Consider the following 25841-nt stretch of genomic DNA (forward strand, 5'->3'; position numbering starts at 1 on the left):
GTTGACTCATAAAACAACTCGTTTCCTGGTGCTAAGCACAGCCTAAGTATGTGTGCATGTGTGTGTAGTAACACTTGTTATGAGTGCCTATATATCCGTGCTGCTTGGACAGCCCGCTGTGTACTGTACGCTCGTGTGTGCGAGGATGCAGGGCTGTGCGAGCTCTGTATAATTCAATTCGTCTCCGCCGTTTGTTTCTGCGGTAAATAACGCTGTGTTTAATATTTGCACGGCCTCGCAGTCTTGACTTGTTTATGAAAACTTCCTGACAAATGTTCCATGTCGGTACTGTAATACAGAAGCTGTTATGCTTGGATCCCGCATTATAAAACAAAACAGAGGCAGCAATCAAGTCCTGTCAAGTCAGTTTAACTCTCCTTTCTTCTCCGGATTGAAATAAATCAAATACACAAGAGAGGAGCGGACACGTGTATTAAGAAAAAAAAAATACAATCACTTGTAAATTCACTCAAAGCACGGGCACGGTATCTGTGTAATAGCTTAAGCGATGGTATATTGCGGCGCGCTGAGCTGGGTAATAAAGCATCGAAAGCCCTGTCAGCTGTGGGAGAATGAAGTCCTTTAATGCTATTCTTAGTGTACATCACGGGAGCCGGTCCTCAGGAGGGAACAGTGAGCAAAACAATTTGACTCTTTTAGACAGCCGTGACTCTCAAGGACTGAGGTAGCTTTAGTCTGTAATTCACAACGGCTATCTGGTGCTGGCCGGCCCGTGCATGCCTATTACGGGCCCCTAACCACCTTTCACAGGAGGATAAATACACAGCGGTGTGCACACAAACGCACACACATACACAGATCAGGGTTGGGCAGTTCACCTACAAGTCAAGTTCCTGCTCCTGACCAGCTGTTTGGTAGACTGAATGGCAGCTAACCACATACAAAAACATACACCTCTGCACAAAAAGAAAAACAATAGGAACTCCCTTTATGCAAAGGCTATAAATAAGGGTTGGGAAAGCTTTTAACTTCACAACACGTTGATTTATATCCTTTCTTGAAGACAATCCCACATACAAAGCAGGGATTCCCAGTGAGTCTATATGTTGAAGTGCAGTAAAAAAAAAAAAAAAAAAAGAAAAGCTCAGCGTTGCTTTCAGGCTTCGATATGTTTCATCATAACTTGACATTTTTCGTCTGATTTTCGTGAGCTATTCGATTGATGTAATGTCTTCCCTGAAGGGAGATCTGTGATTTCTGCTTCCAGAAGATTTTGACTTTCTCTCACCATTATCCCTCACCAATCCACTGGTGGGAAAGTCAAACATCTGGGGCCGTCAGTTTCACTGGTAAACAGCATTCATCCATGTGTTATTTTCGGGCATAACCAAACCCACGGGGAAATGTTGAACAGTCATCAGCTGTTTTGAAGGCTGCAGCTTTGCAGCTTTGCAAATGTGTTTGGCAGTGGTGTAGGCTCTCTTTTAGTTATATAGTTAGTTATATAGTTACCTATACACACACACACACACACACACACATATATATACATATATAGGTTTAAGGAACTGAAAAAAAATCTATAAACAAGTCCCTATATCTTCCAGAATGTTACGTTCTCTGTGTTGACTGGAAGGTTTGGAAAGCCTGTGACTCCCACTTGAAAATTCAAAACGTTTGATTTTTGGGTTTATGATAAAATACCTGCATAAAAAATTGAATGCCTCATCCTCAGCTGTGCTTTGTGTTTAGTGCTAATTAGCCAATACTAGCTATATTCGCTTTAGCTACAGGCCAAATTAAGATAGTGAGTGTGGTCAACATTTTACAGGCTTAACATCAGCATGTTAGCTTTGTCATTGAGAGATGTTAGCATTTAGCTTAAAGCCGCTATGTCTAAGCTCAGCCTCGGAGAGCAGCTAGCATGGCTTTCAAGTTTAGCGTTACAATCATCGTGTGGAGTTTGAAATATGTTAGAAATCATCCTAGAGGGTCCAACAAAGAAACGGTATTGAGTTGAATAAAGTGCACATGTAGGATTTGTCTTTCACACATCAGTACACCAGACAGTATTTGAAGAAATACCAGCTTTGATATTATGTCGTCTATGTATTGTTCTCAAGAAATACCTACAGAAGTTTGCATGCTAACCAGCTAGCCCCGGCTAGTAGCTAAGGCGGCTACTGTTTGCAGCTGTTACCAGTTAGGCAGATGACACGCTGCACCCAGGTGGTCATTTCTTACATAATTCACCTTTAATGAAACACCAAATTGCTGGAATACCCATTAATCTGCTTCATTAAAACCAGTGAACGAAAAGTCAGAGAAAGAAAGAACTGGATTTATGTAGTACACCTTTTCACAGAGAACAAGAAGACTTTTATATAACCAACACAACTTGTTTTCACAACACGGTGACACGAGTTAGATAGAGCAATATAACAGCCAGACATTTCAAATACTCAGACATCACTTAAACTCACCTCAGATTTTCCACGACTGAAGCAGGCTCCCTTGGTGAACTCATCGCAGTGCCACTCAGCCTCCTGCGGAGAGAGAGAAAAGCAACATTGAGGCTCCCAATAAACCATCGAGAAGAAGCAAACATCAGAAAACAGTTGGCGCCTCGTCACCGCGAAACACTTTGAAGACCACTCAGGGAACCCAAACAAAACACCGCCTGGCTCGCCACTGTGGCAAAAATCCCCACCTTTTTGAAGTCAATTTGACGTCTGGTGACTTGATGTCTGAGATAGCGAGGCAATAAAAATGCCACAGAAGACGGGAAAACAAACGTAACAGAGAAAAAAAAAAACACGCTGAGACAAGGGTTGACTTGAGTGGGAGGGATGGATCAAAACAGAGGCGAGCAGTAAGTGAATTTGACATCACATCCTCACTGTACTCAAAATGTCAACACACACACACACACATATGGGAGCACACACACAAGTTTATAAGCCACGTTAAATACAGACACAGAATCCAATTAAGGTGCATACCAAGACGGGACCTCGAGAAGCGAAAGGCAGAGACGGATGCCAAACTGATTTATGGGCGAGGTAGAAGGAGGGATCCTAAGACATAACACGCAAGTCCCCAGAGCGGGATGTCAACGTGATTTACATGTAAGGGGGAAAAACAGAGGGACGCCTTTTTACATTTCAACCCAGGAGGTGGAGGACTGAGAAGATGAAACCTCTGCTCGTCTCCTCCGCGGGGTGAAGACACCGGCGTTCTCCAATTCCTAGCATTTAATTTCAGTGTGACCTCTGGGCGTGGGGTGGGGGGGTGGTGGTGGGGGTTCTCATTGATAAAAGTTCTCTATTCATGAAACGAGTGTCAGCCTCGGGACGGCAGTGGGCCACTAAGACAATCACGCTTGTGACAGGCAGAATTAGCCGTCACTGCCACCAGCTCCCTGTGACTGGCAGAGAGAGAGAGAGGAATACTTAGCGTGGAAACTGGCGGGAACGCTAATTCGCTCAGCGGCGAGTCACGAAAAAGTCTCTGAAAGTTAAACTATTCCAGCTTCTGTTTGGGCCACAGAGGTACGACTCTCTTGCAGTAATAACCTGGCTAGCTGCCAGGGGCGCAAGCCTTCGCTCTCTGTGGGAATATAGTAAATATCGCTAACTGAAAGAGAATATTAGATTTCACCTTGGTATCGGGATTGTTTTATGCCAGGACAGGCGGGGGAAGGAAAGCCGAACCCCCCTCAGCACTTTGGAGAACTTCTTTCATTTCCTCTTTCGAGAAAGCTCGGGGAGTTTTCCCTCTGCGTGTTTTACGACAAGGCCTTTGCTTTCCGCCTCGCTGGCCTTCAGGAGGGCGTAGAGACGGCGGCCCGTATGCACACATAGGCAGTAACAGGAGGGAGCTTAGAGGGAAGAGAGAGCTCGGGGTGCGTGGTGCTATTCAGGGAGGATAAGATATGGAGTATTAATGGGAGCCGGCTCCTCTTCTTCGGCTTCTCAGCGTGTGTGTGTTCTCGTATGTGTGTGTCAGTTCACATTCCAGGCCAAAGCAGGCTATTCTGGGGCCGCGCAGCCGCCGCAGACACAAACCACACACATCAGCACGGGCGGCTCGGCCTGCGCACGCAGCACGACAGTGTGTCCCAGCTGGGTTGGATGTGGGTGCTTTCACTAATCGCAAGGGGGGGGGGGGACCTGTTAATAGCCCGAGACCTTATTCACTCATATTCAGTGTAAAAATCAATCATAATACGATGCAAAATTACAACTTGAGATCACATTAAAGGGAGTAAAGTGGTTGCTTTTATCATTACGGGGCCGATTACGCGATTTATCATCATCTGGAACAGTTCAAAGCAGATTTTTTTCCAGAACACCATAGATTTCCATTACATCTCCAACTTTATGACCACTGAAGGAGGTGATGTCCATGAGCATGTAAGTGGGGGATGCGCTGGCATCACTGACCATAAAAGCGCACCCTTATCTGACTGCCCCGAAAGCAAATGGTCCGGAGTAAAGAGCAGAATCACAGGCACGTGGAAAGGCAAGCGCAAGTATCATTAGGAGACATTAAAAGCTCGTTAACATGCTATTGTTCAGCCACTGTGCGCCGAAGATGAATCTGTCTTTAGCAGAAATATGGCTGGAATGTGCCGTCGTTAAATAATCATTCTTGGCTTTATCAAAAGAAACTGCATCATAAAGACAGCTTTTTTCCGCGCCTTTGTCACCTAGAAGGAACTGAAACAGAGACTTAGAGGGGAAACAAAGAAGACACAAATTAAATTTAGTGAGCTGAAAATGGTGGTGAATTTCCCCACAAGAACAAAAAATATATATATATATCCACCATCGCACTGTAATCATCTTTGGAAAAAAGCATCTACTGGATATTGTGGGAAAGGAGGAGATATACAGCTGTTAAAGGATAATTATGGTTTATTACAACTATTTATTTTCATAGTTTTGGTCGTCCCCTTTCATCGGGGACAAACCCGGATTCCCAAAGAGTTGGAACGTCGTGTAAACGTAAATAAAAAACAGAATGCTTTTTCACATAAACTGTGTTTATTGACGACAGTTTTACGAAGTGTTCTACATTCATGTGTTTCACAAAGTGGTGAACCTCGCTCCATCTGTACTTGTGAACCACTGAGACTTTTGCCGAGGTCCCTTTCATACCCGGTCATGATACTATCACCTGTCACCAGAACTTGTTGTCCTGAAGAATGTCCCAAACAGGTGTTTTTGTGCTATTTAAGTATTTTTTTTATTCAGAATAAGCATACATTTACAACAGTCAGTGTAGTTGATGAGGTAAGACAAGAAATGAGTTGCCCTTGTACTGTTTTCAGTTGCGTTAATGTCAAAAATGGATAAGCAAATGATCACATTCTGTTATTTTTACATAGCGCCCAAACGGGGTGGAAGAGTGAGAGCTGGACAAATCCTGCCGGGGAAAATCTAATCTGTGTTATGAATAGCTGATATTACCTTTTGATGTGCTGGCACAGTATTTACCATTCACACTGATGTCTGCTGATGTAAGCTGCTGAAAGATTTACGCGCCAAATTGGTCTTGATGTAACGTCTGAGGGAGCGTGTAGGCCTGAGTCACTACATCACATAAAAAAGATAAGTTGGTGCTGTAGTGACCCCCTGCTACGTCTCTTTCTACTCAGACTCACAGCCCTTTTGCTTTGACATGAAGCGCTATGATATCGCTAAACGTACCCGCGTATGCATCTCTGATCCCATTGATGCTTTTTATTCCATGCATTTAAATGGCCACGTTAGCAGGGTCCCAGTAATTGAATTAGCAATGCTTCCAGAGCTGTGGAGGACGGTTCCTGTTAGCGACTGATTAGCAGGGCTAATTGTCTGTCTGACAAAGTGTAATTGCGGGAGACAGGCCCATGAAACACAACATGTGCGACTGGAGGGAGGCTTTTGTTTTCTTTGGAGTCCCCTTCCCTCTTTGCGACACAACGATGTGATGGGAAGTGAAGAAAAATGGATGCACAGTGTACATCTCAACATACAGTCCGTGTTGCCAAGGGGAGCTGTTATGGATAGTGTTTTCATGGAGGAGAGAGAGGGGCTGGACTGAATATCTACTATTTTCCTCCTCCTCTGGTGCTGTATTGAATGGTGAACAATGCCACTGATCCTCCTCATCCCAGTGCTTATTGACTAATGCCATGCCACAGTGTTTCTGTTGAAACTCAGCCTCAGCGTCTGCATCCTGTTTCGATTTAGCTCGGAAAAAAGCACAACCGTATTGGATTCTTTGAAGGGGGCGCTTTTTTTTTTTTTTTTTTTTTAAATTTCATTGCACATTAGCACCTTTTTGCGTCAGAATATTGTGAGGTCGCCGAGCTCTCATTGTGCCTGAAAATTAGACACTCTGGAGCTTTCGGGACCAGCATGAAAAGGGTGTTATTATACCAGGTGTGCACGGGTAAAGATGGAGCGCACTCAGTGACGTCAAAGGGCATTATTTGGTGAGCTCATGGGCAAACAGGGAAACGAGGCTGAGTGGTACACGGAGCCGATTTGGCCATTCATCAGCCCTGGCAACACAATGGGAAAATTGAACACAATGCAAATGCGGAGGAGCCAATTCATCAGTGTTCGTCCCCTCTCTGCGCTGGGCCGTGGAGGGTGCACAATGGCGATGCCAGCATTGATTCGCATGCCCAAGGTTGGCAGGAGCGGCAGGCATGGAGCTGAATGAAGGACGGAGGGGGCAGAAGGACAACGGCGAACAGATGTGAGATATAAGGATCACCTGTAGATCAAGGAAGGGTATTTTTGCTTTATGGCTGCTGTTTTCAAAGCTTATTCTTAAGCAGTAGTAGCTTTAAATGCCATGTTGGTTGGGTAAGGTCATTCCCCTCCCCCTTCAGCTGCAAAAGTTTGTAAGTAGAGCAAAGGAGGAAAGTATCAACCTTTTGTTCTTGACAGTGTTTTCCAGATCAGTGAGGATGAGGGTAGAGGTTGACAGGGAGAGGAAGGCCTCTTCAAGCTGCTAAGACACTGCAGAAAAAAAAACTTTAAGTACCAGATATTAGCTCCAATCAAGGGCATAGGGAGGGCTGGCTCGTGTTGCAGAGACTGGCTCTTCCCACTTCAAACCCTGATTGCCTTTCAGTTTGAGTACATGCTCGCAAGTTCACAGCCTGGGGACTACAGGAGTCTGCCCAGCTCATTTGCTCTGGCAGAGAAATCTAGTCCCCCTTGCCTTTAAGAAAGATTTCTTTCCGATTGGTACTTATCTGGCCATTCACAACCGTTTTTATCTAATGTGGCTCAGGTCTGACATGATGACTGACTGAGGAGCATTACAGGTTCAGATGGTCACATGTTTCACTGCTCTGACAGTTTGGAGGCCTTTTGTATTGTGTCCAGGTTGGTCCAGCGGCGCACCCGGCTCACAAAACTTAAATCAAACTGTCAAATGAGGCAGTGCTGATCAAATATTTATCAAGATTCTACTGCATTGCCTTGAATGCCTTCAGCTGCACATTGTAGTGTACAGTTTGGTTGCATTACAAGATGGTTTGTGACCAGGTCGCCATTTATTTCTTGCCTGAAGTTGGACCGAGAACTGACCCAACGGTGCAACACTACTCTGGCAGGTCGCGATTAATTGCATTGATAGGTTTAGGTCCATTGAACTGTGTCCATAGGCATTATGGTCATGACCCGTTCATGACAGACCCGAACCCTTTAAAAGAATGAGACAGCTGAGAGGGACCACACTCATCTGCATTTGCAAATAAGTCTGCCAGGTTCACAAAACTTCGATCGAACTGTCCAACTAGGCAGTGTTGATCAAATATTTATCAAGATTCTACCGCACTTTTCTTTTTCTTGCCTAAAAAGTTTTCAGATACGCATTTTAGTGTACAGTTCAGCTGTATTGCAAGATTGTTTGTGACAAGAATGCTTTTGTTTTTTCTCCTTCAAATCGGACCGACAGAGCAAAACCTTGTGTTGCTCTGATTGGACAAAAGTTACTCAAACTATTGACAAGTTAGTCTACCAATGCATGGCTAGGAGGATCATGCAATGTGGAAGGTTTTCTACTCATACTTATGATTGTCATAGCATCTCCCTGTCATGTGATGAGCTTCTATGACAAACCTGAACGAAAAGTATGGACACGACTGAACTTTCTTCTCTCAGGACTCACCAACTCTGAGATGTGGCCACGAAAAAAACACACGGGTGATGAGAGTTCCCAGATAGCTGAACATCAACTCTTCTAACAAAGGGTCCTCTCTCTTTGTCTCTCCAACTTCTGATGTTCTTGGCTCTTTTCTATTTTTCATTACCTCCAAGCAAGGAGGGCATTTACTGAGGAGATTATGGTTGCCGGGCTCAGCCTGTATCGATCTGTGCGAGTCTCGACTCGATATGTGCAATAGAGCGGGTTAGACCAGCAGTGTTTAGCTACCACCCAGAGTGTCACCACTCTCTAAACCCTCCATAAGACTGCTGAGTATTTGGGGGTTTATTTCTGCCTTACAGAACGCTTTAAGACAACTCAAATCCCACTGCACCCAAGGGCAGGAAAAGTGGGTGTGATTCATTTTGCCTTCACGGAGCGTCAGACCTTGGTGGCGGCTGTTTTCATGAATGTTTCATGCATGTACATACAAGATGAGATCAGCCTGTCATCGATCATATGGTAATTATATCCACCTCTTTAAAGTATTACAGGCTGTTTGTACTACACCGGCTCTAAGCCTTGTGCTCTGTCAAACCATACACGGCCTCCCTCTTAACGCTGCCAGCCATGCACGAACAAATCACTGCCATTGGGCATTATCTGACAAGGCTGATGCATGGTGATGGGGGTGAAATCACAAAGACAAGCGTAGGTGTAGCTTTTAGCTTGTTTTCCTTCTGCGAAGACAGAAACGAGAGGAAAAAGAACCCCATGCAATTCTTTTGAACGGCAGTGCAACAGAAATAAAACGCAAGTGAAATGCTAATGACCGCTTGTGCTCAAACTTTCCGTGTTTCAGCAATCGCTCTGGCATTTTCAGCGCCACATATCCTTGTAAATCTATTTGATCAATCAGCTATGCATGTAAAGTGAGTGGAGCAACAGAGCCAATGGGGAAATCGATTGAAGTCTTTCATACTGCACAACAATAAGAATGACAAACATATGTACACCCAGCCATGCAGAGAAACCAAAACTTTGGACAATGAGTCTCCGGTTTTGATGAAAGAAGAAGGGAAGAAAAAGTTGAATGGAAGAATAACACTTCAGCATTTGATGTTAGCCTTCCCGTTGACTCTACAGCCCCTCTTCCAGTCAAATGCAAAGCAGGGACTGGTGCACAGGTCAGCTTAAATTGGCTCCAGGCCTTGGCAGGGATTAACAGGTCCTTTTCTCTTAAGAGAAGATGTCCTGGAGATGAGGGGTTGATTGGGTCTGTGGAATCTCCTCGCTGATTCTGAAGCGCCAGCCGAGCGCAGGATGAAATAAAGAAGGAGGGATGATTGGGCTGTGCGGACGGCACAGAGCATCTTTAAAAAGCATCTGCGTCCCAGTGAGCGACCACAAAAGACAGGCTCTGCAGGAATCCTCATCTCTCTCCGTGTGTGTGTGTGTGTGTGTGTGTGGGGGGGGGTTCTCTGCTTTCTTCCCTCAGTCTGCATGATTCCTCTTTGTGTGTGCCGCCATGCCCTCGTTCCTGCCCAAAAACTCAGCCTCGCTTCTTATTTCATCTGACCGTTTTTCACATTTTTCCCCTCTTTTCAGGCGGATTTGTTTCAACACCGCTTCCCGCCCTCTCCCTTTTTTCGCTCCATCCTGCCCATCCTCTCCCGGGGTTTCCCAGGGTGTATATGGCTAACCTCAGGACTTGTCTGATCATCAAAGAAGCCTTGCTGCTACCACCTACAAATGAACCCGTCCATGTGTCAATGTTTGTATGGCAACTCAGTGGGTCACAAAATGCTCAGCTCCACAGGGAGGGATGTGGGCTCACACAAGTGTGAAAAAAAAGAAGGGAAATGAGAGGAAGTAGAAAGAAAATAATGGCGAAGGAAGGGGAGTGAAAGACAAGTATAATTGCCACAGTGACCACGTTTCTGGTTATGCATGCGGTGTAAAAGTTTAACAGAAGCAGAACAGCAGAAATTCCAGCTCTGAAATTAGCATTTTTTTAATTTCTGTTTCTCTCCTGTGGATTCTTTTGACCTTGACAGCTTGAGGAGAGCAGGAGAGTTTAACCAAAAATGTTGGAATCCTATTAAAGAAATCACACCCTCGTTATTAATACCCTATAAAATGTGGAAAAGCACAGCAGCAGCGTATATGTCATATATGGTGCCAAATTGGATTTGAGCACCCTTTACCTCCCTCTGTGTATCGACCCACATCACATTCGACCAAACCCACTGTCGCTCCAACGGATGGGAAGTTGTTGTGACATGTGAAATGTTAAACCATTTTACTGTAACAGCTTTAAGTTATGGGAGCTGGCAGCATGCTACGACTACGGCGCGGCATTTGTTGGAGGCAGGCAGCAGCGCTCCATAAGTCATACGAGCAGACAGAACGTGTCATATATTCACTCAAAATAAATAAATAAATAAATAAAAAGTGGGTGAATCAGACTGAGGGAGAATCAGAGAGACAGAGCGGGAGAGAAATAGCACTCACCTGGATCAGTGTCAGGTCTTCCAGATTGAGCCTGAAGAGGTGATTTCTGTAAAGGAAAAAAAAAAAAGAAGAAAAAATAAGTATGTGAGCTGATGGAGACAATTTCTGTGAATAAACCAAGAAAAAAAAAAGTGTGCGGATGCTACAGCAGCTCTTTTCAAAGGCCAAAGCTCGGTACAGTTTTTATCTGTGTTCTCTCTCTAGTCCTTTCATCTCCACTCCCCAACACATAGTGCCACCAGAACAAAGGGATTTCCACCTCGAAAAAAAAAAAAAGGGAGCATACAAACTTTAAGTGCCTCACCAGCATGTTCGGGGTGAAAAAATGGTTTGCAGGATGTCGACAGACTTAAAAAGAGCACTCCACCAAACTCGCAGTTTTAAAACATCGTCCAACTCATGTTGGGTGCTTTAAAATAAGGATCAGAACTGACGCGCTCTTGTCTGTCAGAAACTGGTGCAAAATCCGCAATGCAACTGGACCCATGCTGGTAGCAGCTAATTTGGCCTCAAGCAGAGATGAGGATCAGGCTTCAGAGGTCTGGTAAGCACAAGAGCTGCACAGATTATTCATGTGGTTGATTAAAGAAAATGACTGACTGAGGTGAAGAGGTCAAACATTTGTAGATTCCAGCTTCTTAAATCTGATTTGCTGCTTTTATTTTGTCCTTAATATTTGTGGATAAAGAGTTTTGGGGCTTTTGGACTGCAGATTGGTCAAAATAATTAATTTGAGGATACTCTTTAAAATTATGTGAACTCCCCTCTCCCAAAGAAAACGCTGCTCCTGAAGTGCCTGAAACGTCAGTAGTCCTGTAACCTTTTAACATCCGACTATGGCATCAAGTGACAAATTTGCACAATTGATTACTATGTTCCTGTTGGAAGTAAAGCTCAAACACAACAGAGCCGACTGGAGACACAGAGAGCAGTGCTGGCTCAGGCGTGTGTGAGCTGGCCAATACGAGCAGCCCAGGTATCTGGGAGGCGGGACCTTAAAGAGACAGCAGCTGGAGCAGAGAGTTTCAGACAGAACCCCCGCCTCTGTCTGAAACTCTCTGTTCATACAGAGTTTCAACACTAAAGCATTTAAACCTATTTCAGTGGTAACCCAAAATAAAATAATGAACCTGATAATGAGCATAATATGTCTCCTTTATAAACAAACTTTTGCATCGGTGGCATTAAGAGTTGTAAGAGTTTAGTCAGGGTACACATGGGGACCGAACTTTGTGGAAGGTTGGATTCAACCGCTGCAGCAAATGACGGACCTTTGGGTTCATCCAACCCATAATTAGGAGAAAAAAAGGACCAGATCGAGCCAAAAACATTTAACGGTACGCTCCTTCCTCCCGGAGTTGTGTGTGTGTGTACGAGAAATATGGGGCAAGTGACAGAGAAAGAATAAGATTGAGAGAAAATCAAAGCCTGGCGGTGAAACCCGACTCTAACAAGCATCTATCCAGCCCTGCCTGAAGCTTCTTCAAATTTGCACTGCACAAACAAAACTGTTTCACTGGCATTTTCTTTTTTTTTCTAATCTAATGAATGCCCTCTCAAGGGGAATATTAAGTATATTGAGTAACGATGTCTCCGGCTGTCTACTAAAGCCATTATACACCATTACAAGCATGAGAAACGTGAAACCTGACAATTAAGACTTAAATGTTTATTTATTGCGATTTCTTTCTCTTTTCTGTAATTGCCATATTTTGTCGCCAAATCCCGATCCAAGAATGCTGTCGACCCACGCCACCAGAAGAAAACTGTCTTGAACATTTGGTAAGTTCAGTGCAATTTCACTGCAAAAGATTGACCTGGTTTTCATTGAATTGCTTAAAAACTGTTTTGCAGGCGGGTGATGTTGCGACGGCTTCGACAATAACCCATAATGTGTTTTTCTTTTATACAAGCAATCATTTTTAAAGAGCAAGTATATCGTATTTTTCATAAAGCAGATATCTCATTTCGGATTGATAATCTTCAAGCAGCGTTCGGACACACACATACACGTATATAACGGCACTTTCGCAGAGAGCCATCAGCCTCCCGAGCGGCGCCTATCAGCCAGATCTCGGCGTGGCCGCGGCCCCCTGTTTTACTGTATTGACATTTGCATCGATCCCTTCTTCCCTTCCATTATCACTCATACTTCGAACCCTGCCTGCAGCCATCCATCCAACCACATCGCCTTTCACAGTTAGACACTCAGCGGCCAGTCGAGCTGGCACCGAGGACTGAACTAAATCGCTTATTTGATTTTTTTTGAGTGCTCCAAATACCACGTGTTGATGGAATTGTCGAGTCGTGGCTAAAAATAAACGATCGCCGGCGCAAACGTTGTATTTCTGTTGTATCATTACAAGTTTGCCAGCAGCTTCGGTGGAATTCACGCCCCTCCTCGACCTTTTTACTCTTCATGCAAGTACGCACGCACGCACACACACTTTCCCTGATTAGCCTTTTCCATCTATGTTCCTGGGGTGCATTAGTAAATTCCCTGGGCCCACTTTGTTTGTTGTTGTTTCTTCCTGCTGGCTCCTCTCTTATCTCCTGTTCATGTCGTAGTGAGAGTTTCTTTCTATTGACAACCAAGCCATTAAGAGAAGTGCAGAGCGTACTTCATCAGCCAGAGACTCACCCAGCATGAATGTATACACACAGTCCTTACGTGCGCGCGCGCGCACACACACACACACGCAAACATTGAGGAACATGCACAGGCTTTGATTTTCCCACATGCATGCACGAACTTAGCAAAAAAAACACCGTTTAGAGCAGCAGAATTGCTCATCGCTAAATCTGTGCAATCCTTTTCAGATTTGGTGTCTCAATCACAGAGAAATTACAGAGACAGACAGACAGACACACACACACACACACACACACACACACACACACACACACAGTTGGCTGGGCTTGACAAAGACAATAGATTTGGAAACAATCCCCAAAGCCATTTTTCTCCGCCGTTTGAAGGCATCTATAGAGAAAACTGATCATTACTCATGCGATGCACCAGCAAACACAGAAAAAACAAACAAACAGGGAATTTAAGACAAGACAGTAAAAGGACAGAACAAAAATAAAAAGAGACCTGAGAAAGAAGAAAAATGAGACGGAGACAAGGAAAAAACAAAACAAAAAACAAAGTCAGACGAGGTTTACCTGGCACCGACGATCAGTTCGTTCTGGCCGGGGTCGAAGGTCAGCTGTGAGTAATCCACCGTGCCCTCCGCCTTGAACCTGAAGATCCACGGCTCCATCTCTGCCAATGACACCACAGGACACATCAACAGTGAGCCAATCAGAGCAGAGGGTTTATGACTGCAGAAGACAGCTGGGCTGATAAATTAGGTGTGTTCAAAGGGCTGCTGTAACTTTTCACGAGACACTCCACGAGTAGGGGTCAGATTTATCACAGCAGCGTGTCTTCCAGCTACTGCTCTTGCTCAGATTTTTATCTTGCCTCCCTGCATTTTAAGCGAATGCCCCAAAGCATGTGTGATGTAAATATCCGAGCGATTGCAAGAGGAACAAGGGAGTGTTTCAGACTATAATTGAGATTTTAATGGTAGGGCAGTCACGCCGCAATATCGGCAGGTACAAACGGTTGTTGCCACACATCAGGACAGCCTGTAAAAAAAAAAAACAGACTGAAGAGATGCGGCTGATTAGAAATGACAGCTACATGGGGAGATCGGTGTACCTGCCATATACAGTCAGGCAGTGACGATGATGACAATGATGTCACAGAAATGTACAGTCCTTGAGTAGTACTAGCTACTCATTTCAGAAATTGGCATTTTGCTTGATTTGGCACCACTGCCGTGAACACAAATCTCAGGTCACAATTTGTCAGACGTAATGTAGGTGCCGACTGCATTATTCACATGCTCACAAGACACTGTGCAATCAAAGTGATTTTGAAGCTGTTATTTTAAAGTGAAAAGTTACATAATGTTGCTTTTAGTAAGATTGTGAACGCAGAAACTGTACGTGTAACTGAGAACTTTCCAATTACAGGGCTGTCAAGCCAGTGACAGTGTGAATCCATGTTTTAAATTTGTAAGTGCGAAACTACTGGATATTTTTAAAGAAGTCATGGGGTATTTTTTTATTTTTTTTTTTTACCAGAACTCAGGACATCTCCAGCTGTGTTTGTGGTGACCAAAACAAGTGTTGTGAGCCAAAACATTATGTTTTCCAAACCTGTACCAAGTGCCACGGTCCTAAACCTAACCAGAGCACGTGCACAGCGTTGTGACAAGACCTAAAGAAACTTAAAGGTACAAATTAAACTGTGATTTTGCAGACAGGTTGCCTGTCTGCCTTGATACAGATTCGAGCCCTCCTTATGAGGGAAATTAAGAGGAAATTGAAAATGGAACAAAAAACGCTTCAAACTGTCCTCGGTTGATAAGGTCACTCATTTAAAAAAAAAAAAAAAAATCATTTTGCACGGTTCAAACTGATCTTCTCAGCCTCTTTGTCTTCAAATCAACCAAAACAACCTCTGATCATGAGTGAACGTGTGCAAAATAGTGAGACCTTGCTTCTTGTGACTCAGTGGGGAGGCCCTTTGATTTCTGTGAGGCATCACCACAGCTGATTGACCGCTCTCATGGAAATGTATACCGCGGATGAACCGTGAAAGATCTGCCTTTTTTCAGGGGATTGACCTTGTCTCCTCCAGCATGCTATGGCGAATACACGACCACATAAAGAGACAGCGAGAGAGACATCCCAGACAGACACTGACATCTTATCCACAACATGTCTGTTCTCGTGGCGCCCAGCCCATTAACCCCTGACCAATTGAATCACCCCGTCTACCGTCTGGTTACCCGATAGGTTTAGTCTGGGGTGGTCAATCAGTCTTCAGGGTGACGTGTTTTCTCCATCGCTCATCACATGCTTGAACTGTAGCCATAATATCTTAGGCTACTGTATACACAAGTCGGATTACACCTCCAACAAAATCCTCGCCATATATTGGACATTTTATTAAAGTAGCTAGAAATGACTTTCTTTGCGCGTGTCAGAAGAGTCAGAACTCCACAGAACTTGTCACAGTGATTTAACATCATTCATCACTACATTTGTGAGCTACTCCCAAAAAAAAAAAAAAACAAATTCAAAGGGACTTTTTTTTAATTTACCAGGGAGCTTTCCATCAGGGCTGGAACAGAGGGAGAGGACAGCTTGAATATCCTCCTCAAAAACACATTATCTGCTTCTTCTCGCACACCTGTCAGACAGCATTTCAAATGAAATCTCGTCTCCTCGCCGCCCGCATCAAAAGCGAACGCTTCGGGTTTCGGTGACAAACGTGGGATCTTCAGAGCGTCTCAAAACCAGGACAAACAGAACAAGACGAAAAACAAAAACAAAACAAAACAAAAAAAACAAAAAAACAAAAACGGGAGCTACCAAAGAACATCTGCCTCCTCCAGCTCACGTAGTGGGACCGAACTCTGGCTCTCCTAACAAAACATTATCATCTGCTGCGAGACAGTATGCAAAGACGCTCTCCCCTGTTCTCTCTCAAGTCTCATGCGACGAGCGCGAGAGGAAAGAAAAGGCGTCCTGCTGCTGGTTTCGCGGCGCTAATACATTTTCATTAGTCGCGGTGAAATAAGTATCTTGGAGATCACAACCAACTTCACCCCAGAAGAATTCATTTCGCTTAATGGCTGGCGCGCTGCTTATTCTGCAGGGAGACACAGAGTTTGAGATGTGCCAATCCGCGGGCTCCACTGGGCTTGTTTTTTTCACACCGTCCAGAGGTTCCCCCGGAATACAAATGTAACCGTGACAAACCCCCCCGGGGGCAGACGACGCTTGACGAACCCGGCTTCTCCCCCATAAATCTCCCTGACTCACCAGGGGAGGCTCGCTAACGGGGTGATGGAGTGTCTGCGGGTGGATGTGTGAATGCGCGAGACACAAAGGGGAGAAGAGAGAGGAAATTTGCTGGCGAAGGGGGCAAAAGGTTTTAATTGAACACAACACGGCATTCAAAGGATTTATGGTCTTGTGTGTGACGAGGCCAAGGACCATTCATAAACATTCATACCCGGCTTTGGATGGCATCCCCCCCCCCCCCCCCAAGGCCGCGGTGCTGAAGACACGGAGTGACGAAGAGTGAAACTCATGGGGGTTTTCAGCAGATCAGAGTCTGGGGAACAGAACTGTGGCACACCTCAAGGCAGGAGGCTGTGTTCGCCTCACCGCTGAGACTAATCACACTGATCTGTACTCTAATCTTACTTGTGATATTTATTTGTTTCTGGATGGGTTGTAATAGCTCATTTAAGGGGCACCCAGGGAGGCTTTAATGCTCCCATAAGAACAACCTTATCTTTAACCCAGCAACAAAGGACGCAGTGGGACAACCCTCAGCTCATAATTATACCCCCCCCCTCCGCCCCGAGGAACAACAAATCCTGTCGCCTAGTCTCACTTCCGAGATTTCAGGCCTTCTTTGCATGTTACATGGGCTCATATCAGCTGCACTTTAAACACATGTGATAATGTAATCACATCACAGCCACGCTTGTTCGGTATCCGCCTGAGTTGGGGGGGGGGGGCGCTTTGGCTGCAGATGAGACGAAGGCATAATCGTGCACACAAGACACACACGTGCAGACATGGGGATGAAAACGCAGAGAGCAGCCAAAAGCTCCGGGGGCCAACATGAACACACACACACACACACACACACACACACACACACACACACACACACACACACACACACACATATACGCCCCTTCCCCCCTTTTTCCTCGGTCACATCTTATCCCCTTAACCCCTGCCTCCCTCCTCCTCGAAAAACAGAGCGGCCCCCACCGCTCACATCCCGTTTGTTATGTCCCGCTCAGACACGGAGCAGTTGACACAAAGACAAAATGACAGCGCGTATAAATATTTACACCTCGCATCAGAGGACACGCCAGTCTGCAGTCTGCCAGCCATCAAAGTTAGTGCTCCGCAGCGCTGGCAGGCCGGCAACACAATGGCAACATGTGGAACCAATTCTGAAACATGAATGGTGTTTCTGTGAGTAGTGCAAATAGAGTGTGGCAGCGGGCGGGCAGGCGGGCGCACAAATGAAGAGCCAATTCACTCTAAATGCAGCCCTGTGGTAGTGGGCAGCAGAAAGAATGGCAACTATTTGGTCAAGTCGATGTGAGGAAAGCAACTTGGCCAGCTGAGCGGTCGAAAAACAAACACCTGCTCGGTTTCGAAAAAGTCCAAAACGAGAGAGGCAAGGTCAGTTAGAATCCACGCTTTAAGGTTTTCCTTCCTATTATGTTATTTTGAGCAAGAAAAACAACAAGCACGTTTCGCAGCTCAAAGTCCGACGGCTCGGATTACCGTGGCGCTGCTGCGCCCCCCCCGGGGCAAGTGGGGTGAATCATGCAGAGAAAAGCCACTATGAAAACCACAAATAAGTGCAAAGTAAAATATTTAAATCTGATGTGTATTTAGGAGCAGAGTCCTCTTATCCGAGGGAAGACAACATTTAACAAGATGACCAAGACTCTTTAGGCCACTTGGGAAAAAAAGGACATGAAAGTAGGCAAATGGCATGTGGGACTTTTATTGCAGCGGGTAAATGAAAGACGTACAAATCCTGAAATATGGACCGGGCCCTTCTTCATGCTGTCGGCAGCCCGTCATCCATCGAAATAAAACATGGCTAGAACATGGCTGACCTTGGGCATGAATAGATCGGAGATGATTTTTTGGATTGAAGCAGCAGAAAAACCCCCGAGGTACTTCGAATTTAAAACAATCACACCCAAAAGACCAATTAAAAGATCCCTGATTCTGCTTGTAGCCTGTTGCATTTATGAATGCGATGAGGCCATTTTTTTCCCCCCATTTTTCCTGCTTTCCATCCCATCTCTCTAACGATGTGTTAGCCGTTCAGGGATGATAAAAGCTGAGCTCGGTCGGCGGCTGTAAAACAAGTCTGCCGGTTTCACTCCTCAGAGACATGGCCCTCAGCTTGGCCTGCGAAGGCATTGTTTACACCACAGTTTATAACCTTTAAAAGCCTTCAAGCCTACACCCAGGAACACTTGTTAAATACAACACTTTATTAATACTGTATATCTCGGGGGCTTTCGAGCTCAAATAACATCTCAAATGCTCAGTCAGAAGATCTCTGCCAAAACATACCCTTTACCAAGAATAGGAAAGAAGTCTTTCAACACCCCTCCGAAAATAATTCTATAAATTACACACATTTACGTTGGACCTCCGCGGAAGCTATACTCGGGCCTGTTTTCGTGAAAGCGTACCTTTTTGGGTAAATATTCTGAACGTCGCCGCCGAACTGAACAGTGTACTTTCTTTTTCTGAAACCCCACATTTCCAAAACCGCCGCATAGAGCACAAAGCGGTCGTTAGGCTATAGCATCCTCGCGCCACAGTAGCACTTCTGTCAGCCAAGTGTTGTGCCAAGTCAGAAAAACCACCATCCCCAGTGGGGTCAGACCCATGCGAGCCACACCCGTCCACAGTCAGGCCACAATCACACAGAGAGAGCGAAGCGCTGTCGCTGGAACACACTCAGACAAACCTTGACCTCAGCCTCTCGTAGCGGGGTCATGGACACTCCGTGAGCTCCGTAGCGTTTAACTGTTTGATTGTTTGTCTGTGAACTGTTTTAGTGAAAGAGCAGGTCAAGTGACACTCGCAACTACAGGATTGCAGCGTATCACTCTTTTATTTCTGATCGTGCTTTGCTGCCCTCGACCTTGAACAAGAAAAAAAAAAGAAAGGGTTTCTATCTCATGTGAGAACAGGTTCATCTATCTGCCTTTGACTGATCTGTTTAGTATTTCTTTGAGGTAATTGTTTAACCTTAAAAAAACGGAACATTATGAAAAATGAATGTCCCAGAGTTCAAGGTGATGATGTCCAAGTCACTTGTTTTATCTACGCCAACTATCTGAGACAGAAAACAAAGACGAGCTGAACAAATCTTTATGATTGAAAGGCTGAAACAAGATCATTTCAAGATCAGCTTTATATTAGCTCCATAAATTACATTACATGTAGGCCGATAGCTACAGCCATCAGCTGTGTTGCTAAGTCTAGAATAAAATCAGCTCACTGATTATCACATTACATTTGGTTAGCTAATCTCTACACAAATGGGTGTCTAAAGGTAGCTATTGGTGGTTTTCATGATTGAATTCAAGGCCCAATTCATACTCCTAACTACTCCAAACACAGCCGCTAATTGCTGCTGTCTGTAGCTGCTGTTAGCAAGAAAAAGCTCAAATAACCACGTGGCTAGCGAGTGATCTTATTAGCTGACTCTGACTGGACTGGAAGCTCAGAGCGCTGGGGGGAGTGTCGCTGTTTTTTACCATCGACTCCCATCTGTTGAAGTACAACGTGGCTAGGAGCTAGCTGGTTAGCATGCACGGTTCTCTTTGACTAAACTGTTATTTAACTTTTGTTGATCATTTTTGTTAAATGAAAATTCTTACATACTGCACTTTTAATGAGACTGAGAGCTGCTGACAGATTGTTATCTTTGAAAAGAGTGAAACCAGCTGTTTCCTCCCGTCTTTATGCTCACCTACGCTAACCAGCTGTTGGCTGTAGCTTCATATTTACCGCACAGACATGACTGAGCTTTTCATCTAACTCTTGGCAAACTAGACTATTCACAAAAATGTCAAACTTTTACTTCGATCAACTGAACATGTAGGCCCGAGCTATGAGATTTCAAGCCAAACCTCTAAATGTACGTGTGTCTGTGTATGTCCAGAAAGGTTTCCCTGTGCAGAGTGGGAGTGTTGTGATCCACGGGGGTATGTTCAGTGTGTTTGCAGTCCTCCCAGCTCGGCTGAAGAGGAGCGATGGCAGCCTCGCTCTGCACATTCTCAACAACCAGGGATTACACTACATTACAGTGGAGCACAATGACTCACAAAAGAGAATGATAATAGGTTTACAGAGAGGTTTCTCTTCTCTCACGCACCGTTCCTGTGTGTACATTTGCGTACGTATGAGTATATGTGTCGCCGTATTCTGTAATGAATCAGTTTTTTTTTTCGTGTTTATTGTAAAGAAGCAAGGGCTTTAATTTGGCAGTCCCTGAAAAAGCTTTGTATACTGTACATCCTGCAACAATGAGACGTGTTTGAACCACACAAAGACTACCATCGGCCCATGAAAGCAAAGTTATTAAAAAACCTGAGAGAAATATAACCGTGAAGGCAAAGATTAATGTACGTCTTTATGAGACCACATAAATCAGCAGCTGCTCAGCGAGGGTGCTGATTCTTACACAAGGTGAGAGTGAATAAGAGTGGGATGTAAGTAAACAAAGAATAATGACAAAACTTGAGCAAAATCGAAGCTTTTCTGTCCACAGAGGCTTTAGAGTTTTGAGACCTGGGCAACAAAGCTGATGAGTGGACAAGCATGGGATTTCAGTTCAACGTTTAGTGGTTAACAGCCTTAACAGGTAAATTTAATCTAACTGCATACAGTACATGTTTCGGCATTGGTGCAATTTCATTCTGTGAACAATAATTCCACCTTTTAACAGTTTGGCACTGAGTTCACACTAAGATTTTTGTAATCAGAGCACACAGCCTTACCCATATCAACATAAAAACTGTACTGATCTACGAAACATCATCATCATCATCACTGGCATGACTTAGATAAGTTGAGAAAAGGTTCAGCTTCTTTTGGCATGAGGTAATTTCAACTAGGAGACCCGCATTTGCCCTCATTTTCATGCCCTCGGGGAACAAAAGCACAGTTGGTTTCTTCTCCCTGCATGAAAGTACTTAAGCCTCCCAGAACTGCTTAACCGCAATCTAAGGTCACCAGATCTAGAGGTCTGCATTGTACTCAATCACAGGTTTCAGCCACCTAAATGTGCCCTTTCTTTCCATCACGATCCATGCTTTATTCCATGAGAAATTAATAAGAATGCCCCCCAAAAAAACCCACCAATCTCGCAATGTTGAATAAAGTGAGAAAAAAAGTCCTGGATCCGTCCCTTAAGCAGGATCGGCACCAAAAGTTAATGGGGTCTACTCTCCGCTCCTCCATCTAAATTTCATAAAAGCCCCTACAGTAGTATTTGTGTAAGCATGCCAAGCAACCAAAACCAACAGCCAACCAACCAACTCAAGGACTGGACTTGAACAAAGAAAATGACGGGTTCAAACAGATTGTCTGGGAAATGAACCACACTGCTAAGCACTCGTATGGTAGCAAGGAGAGAAAATCACTGCCCAATCAATGTGTAAATCACTGAACACGCCCTCAAGATGCTGATTTATACCAGAACCGCAAGTTGGATTTATTGTACTGGCACACACATTTCACAATCTGGTTAAACGAAACAGGAGCTACGTTCATGGATACACCTCAAGGGGTTAGTGAGTAAATTCAGATTGAACGTTTTCTGTAATCACGATAAACAGACGTTTTAGCTTTAACCACACAAACTCTACTGAATTCACACACAGCTGATCATTCAGACTGAAGACACTGACCCACAGACAGTGAAGCCTCTGAGCCCCTCTCTCTTTTGTTTCTGTTCTTCTCCCCAGCAGGTTTTTTTGGTTAGCGAACCATGTCTGATTGCTAAATGTACTGTCGGCCCATTTTTTTTTATCAATGCTCCAATATTTCAACCAGAGCATTAAGCCACTGGAGCCTAATGGGCCATTCTGGTACATTAGAGAATACAAACCCATTGACCACAGCTGACCCACTGGCTGCTGTGTGATCCCCCTCATGCAGAAAGCACAAGGCAGGAACATATCATGTTAGCTGGGCAGTTAGTCATCATCATTGCACTCAATTGGCGCAGAGGGAAGAGTGCCACCTCGGCCACCAATGAAGCGACAACGACTGCGAGGAAAGACGGAGTGGGAGAGAGGAAGGGTAAAGAAGAAGAAGAGTCACGGCGACTGTGCCGGGCAGGAGCACTGAATCGGTCCTTAAATACATCTTGATCTTTGAACACATGCTATGACCTTGGTCTTCTAGTCAATTTCATCCTAGACAGAACGCTATGCGATTATCTGACTGGGGGCTGCGCTGGACTGAAAACAGCTCAATGGCATTTTGCTGCTTCGCAGTCGGTAGACAAGACCGCATTGATCGCTATCGATACTCCTCCTTCGACTGAGTTTCACAGCACTGCGTTACACTTCAGTTGCTCGATAGCGATGTAAGAAAAGAATAAGGACGATGAAATCTGATGTGGAATATATTGTATCTAAAAACTGCAGAGCCATGTAGTAATTAAAGGCCCACAAGCAAAGTTGCGTCTGCGTTGTCTCTTGGGGGGGGACAGAGATGAAAAAAATAGGAAGTAGAGTGTAAAGGAAACAAGAGAAGGCAAAAGTTTTTCCAACAACAACTTAAAATCCATCAAGCAGTGAACAGAAAAGTCCACAACTGACCTTTCAGTGCGCCTCCTTCCTTTAGTTAACCTACCAGCACTACTCTACTCGAAATTATTTGTCATTTATTAAACAACGTGTCCTTGATTTCTGTCTGAGGCAGACAAAAGCAGTCTTCACATTTTTAGACGGCAACGATATTGCTGGCTGAAATCTAGCAGATTAGACCGAGTGTACTGAGAAAGCTAGTAAGACTGAGGCAAAAGCTCCATGTTAACAATATGTTAACCGCTGTAGTAGTACAATAGTTTGTCGGATATACTATGGATTGAACCTTACAGTAGAGCAGTCAGTGCGCCCTTTCATCAATTTCTCACATTTTCTCTTGTGAGTTTTTGGTTTTAACGAGGAATAAAACACGACGCCGCTCTTCAACCTCTTTGAATGCTCAGCATCGTTCTGCCCTCAAAGGAAATTTCCACATCTGGAGAAAAACACAACCTGACAGGTCCGCAGAGCCTTGTTACAGTTGCTAAGCTATGTCTGGAATATCACCGTTCGAGGTAGGGGGGGTTTAGCAAAAAAAAAAAAAAACACATTAAATTCACCTTTATAAAGTTGGACAAGCATGTCAGTAAAAAAAAATGTGCGGAGGAGATCAAGGTTCGAGTCACAAAATGTATCGAAACACTAGGAGTCAAGTGTTCCATGTGCCCCCACGTGCAGGAGCGGGTAACAACACATGCAACACCTACACATAAATACTAAGGACCGCAACACACGCCCAGGAATATATATATACAATTGCCCCTTGTCAGAATTGCCCCCGGTTTCCTCTACACTGTAATCAAAGGTTTAGACTAATTGTTCAAAAGCTCTCACAGATTTTAACCCAATATTGAACACGGACCTGGATAGTCCTTTCTCAAAAAGTTATACTTCTGTTACCCTCTATAAGACGGACGACTGACATTGCATTTTTCTTTTGTAAACAACATGCAAACCCAATAATATAATCAACATCTGGGGACTTATATCAACCATAAGAGAGAGCGCGGATACTGGGAGCTGACAACATGTGTCCGAGTGCGTGTATGTCTCCTAGCAACAGTAAAGTGTCTTGATGAACCAGACCCGAAACAAATCTAACCTTGTGAGGAGTGAAGGAAGGGAAGACGCTGATGGAAGAAACGATGTGATTAAGGTTGGACTGAACGACTGGGGGGAGGGACAAATGGTTGTGCAGGAAAAAAGGGTATAAATAACAAAACGCGGCGCACGGAGAAGTTTGCATAATTTTAACAAGGAAATAGGAAACTTAATGAGTCGAATCGATCATCTCACCCTGCTGTGTGCTTGTGTCTGTGTGTGTGCATACGTGTGTGTGTGTGTGTGTTTCCTTGAACACTCACCGGAGTGTGGGATGAGCGGGTGCTCCGTCTTGTGACAGGGCGACTCCGGCAGCAGCACCGGCCCTCTCCTACTGGCCACGCTTCCAGGCCGCAGGACCAGCATGCACTGCAGCAGCAGCAGTGCATGCTGGGTAACAGGGCGTCCCATTGGGGCCTGGGCTCGGCTCACTTCTCCTCAGGCCTCAGGGGCCAAGAGCATTGGAGAGACACACCTGGAAGAAGAGAAGGATTTGGGGTTAAAGATCACATTGAGAACATGTTCACGTAGACCAAGAACACCTTTAAACGAGATCTTTTCTTCACATTAGCTGCAATCCAAGCGCTGGACCGCTCGACGCAGTGTAACACCTCGCCGCAACCACCGAGGATTCGCTTCAGGAGATAAAAAGCAGCAGAAATAAATCCTTACAGAAAGGGGGAACTGGGGAGAGGAGGTGCAACAAAGAGAGAGTGTGACACATGTGGGGGAGAGATTCGGTGAGCAAAGCTACGCAAAGACCTCGCACCGCTCACCTCTGACACTAAGGGCGTGAATCAGCGTCACCTCACACACCTCTCGTCTGCGTCCTCCAGTGTCTGAAAACGCCGTGCCCTCTTTGTTTCCACCGCAGCCGAGGATTTAAAGTAACGACGAGTGGGGAGCGGAATATGTGAGCGTTAATGTGTTATTCATTACGAATCTATCCATCTATTTGTTTCTGCGCAAACAGCATGTGACTGATATATGCACGGAGCTGCACCGCACAGCGCTCCGCACTGGGTCAATTAAATCCTACGGCTGCCGTAAATTTGACGTGCTTTTATTCACAAATCGCTGGATGTGATTATTATATAATGCTTACGGCGGAATCGTGCTTCCCAGAAGTCATTCGCCGCAAGAAAGGCAGAGCACATTTTACAACTCAATTGGTTATGATTTTTTTTTTCTTTTTCTTTTTCTTTTTTTTTTTTCTCCTTCGTGGGGGTGAATTGATGAGCAGTCTAGACCCTCGACATCATTACTTTTTAATCATTTATGTGATGCTATTACCAGGAATGATGCATGCTGTGCGCAATAGAAGAATGAGCCTCCCTGGCTCTGTACCACATTGTGAGCAGTGTGTGTGTGGTGGAGTGAGTAAAGATACGCTGCCAGTAATGTTGAGCATTTGCTTTGCCAAAGCTTTCATGACAGAAGATGTATTTTGTAGCCGAATCCCGGGGAGGGTTTCTTTTTATTTTCATTGTATGTGGAAAAAAAAAGGCTTTTCATCTGTTGTCCAGTCAGTGGTGAAAAATAAATAAATAAATAAATGGTGCTTTGTGGAGCAAGAACAGAACAATCCTCCCTCCACGACAGAGTTGATTTAGTGTGAATGGTGGGTTGCGAATAAGCAAAAACTATTAATACCAC

The 25841-nt window shown here is 44.7% G+C and overlaps 1 protein-coding gene across 2 annotated transcripts in view; it reads right to left on the bottom strand.

Moving 5' to 3' along the window:
- sema5a (sema domain, seven thrombospondin repeats (type 1 and type 1-like), transmembrane domain (TM) and short cytoplasmic domain, (semaphorin) 5A) overlaps positions 1 to 25841 on the bottom strand; it is a 129697-nt gene that overhangs the window by 69470 nt on the left and 34386 nt on the right. For both annotated transcript variants that reach the window (XR_005071605.1, XM_037079862.1), the window contains exons 2-5: positions 24449 to 24660; positions 13798 to 13897; positions 10630 to 10675; positions 2445 to 2507 (exon numbers count right to left, since the gene is read on the bottom strand). Coding sequence is in view for 1 of the 2 variants with exons in the window: in XM_037079862.1 (XP_036935757.1) it covers positions 2445 to 2507; positions 10630 to 10675; positions 13798 to 13897; positions 24449 to 24596 (357 nt within the window). In the remaining variant the exon portion in view is untranslated. The remainder of the gene's footprint in view (positions 1 to 2444; positions 2508 to 10629; positions 10676 to 13797; positions 13898 to 24448; positions 24661 to 25841) is intronic.

This window comes from Acanthopagrus latus, chromosome 19 (genome assembly GCF_904848185.1).
Source record: "Acanthopagrus latus isolate v.2019 chromosome 19, fAcaLat1.1, whole genome shotgun sequence".
Taxonomy (NCBI): Eukaryota; Metazoa; Chordata; class Actinopteri; order Spariformes; family Sparidae; genus Acanthopagrus; species Acanthopagrus latus.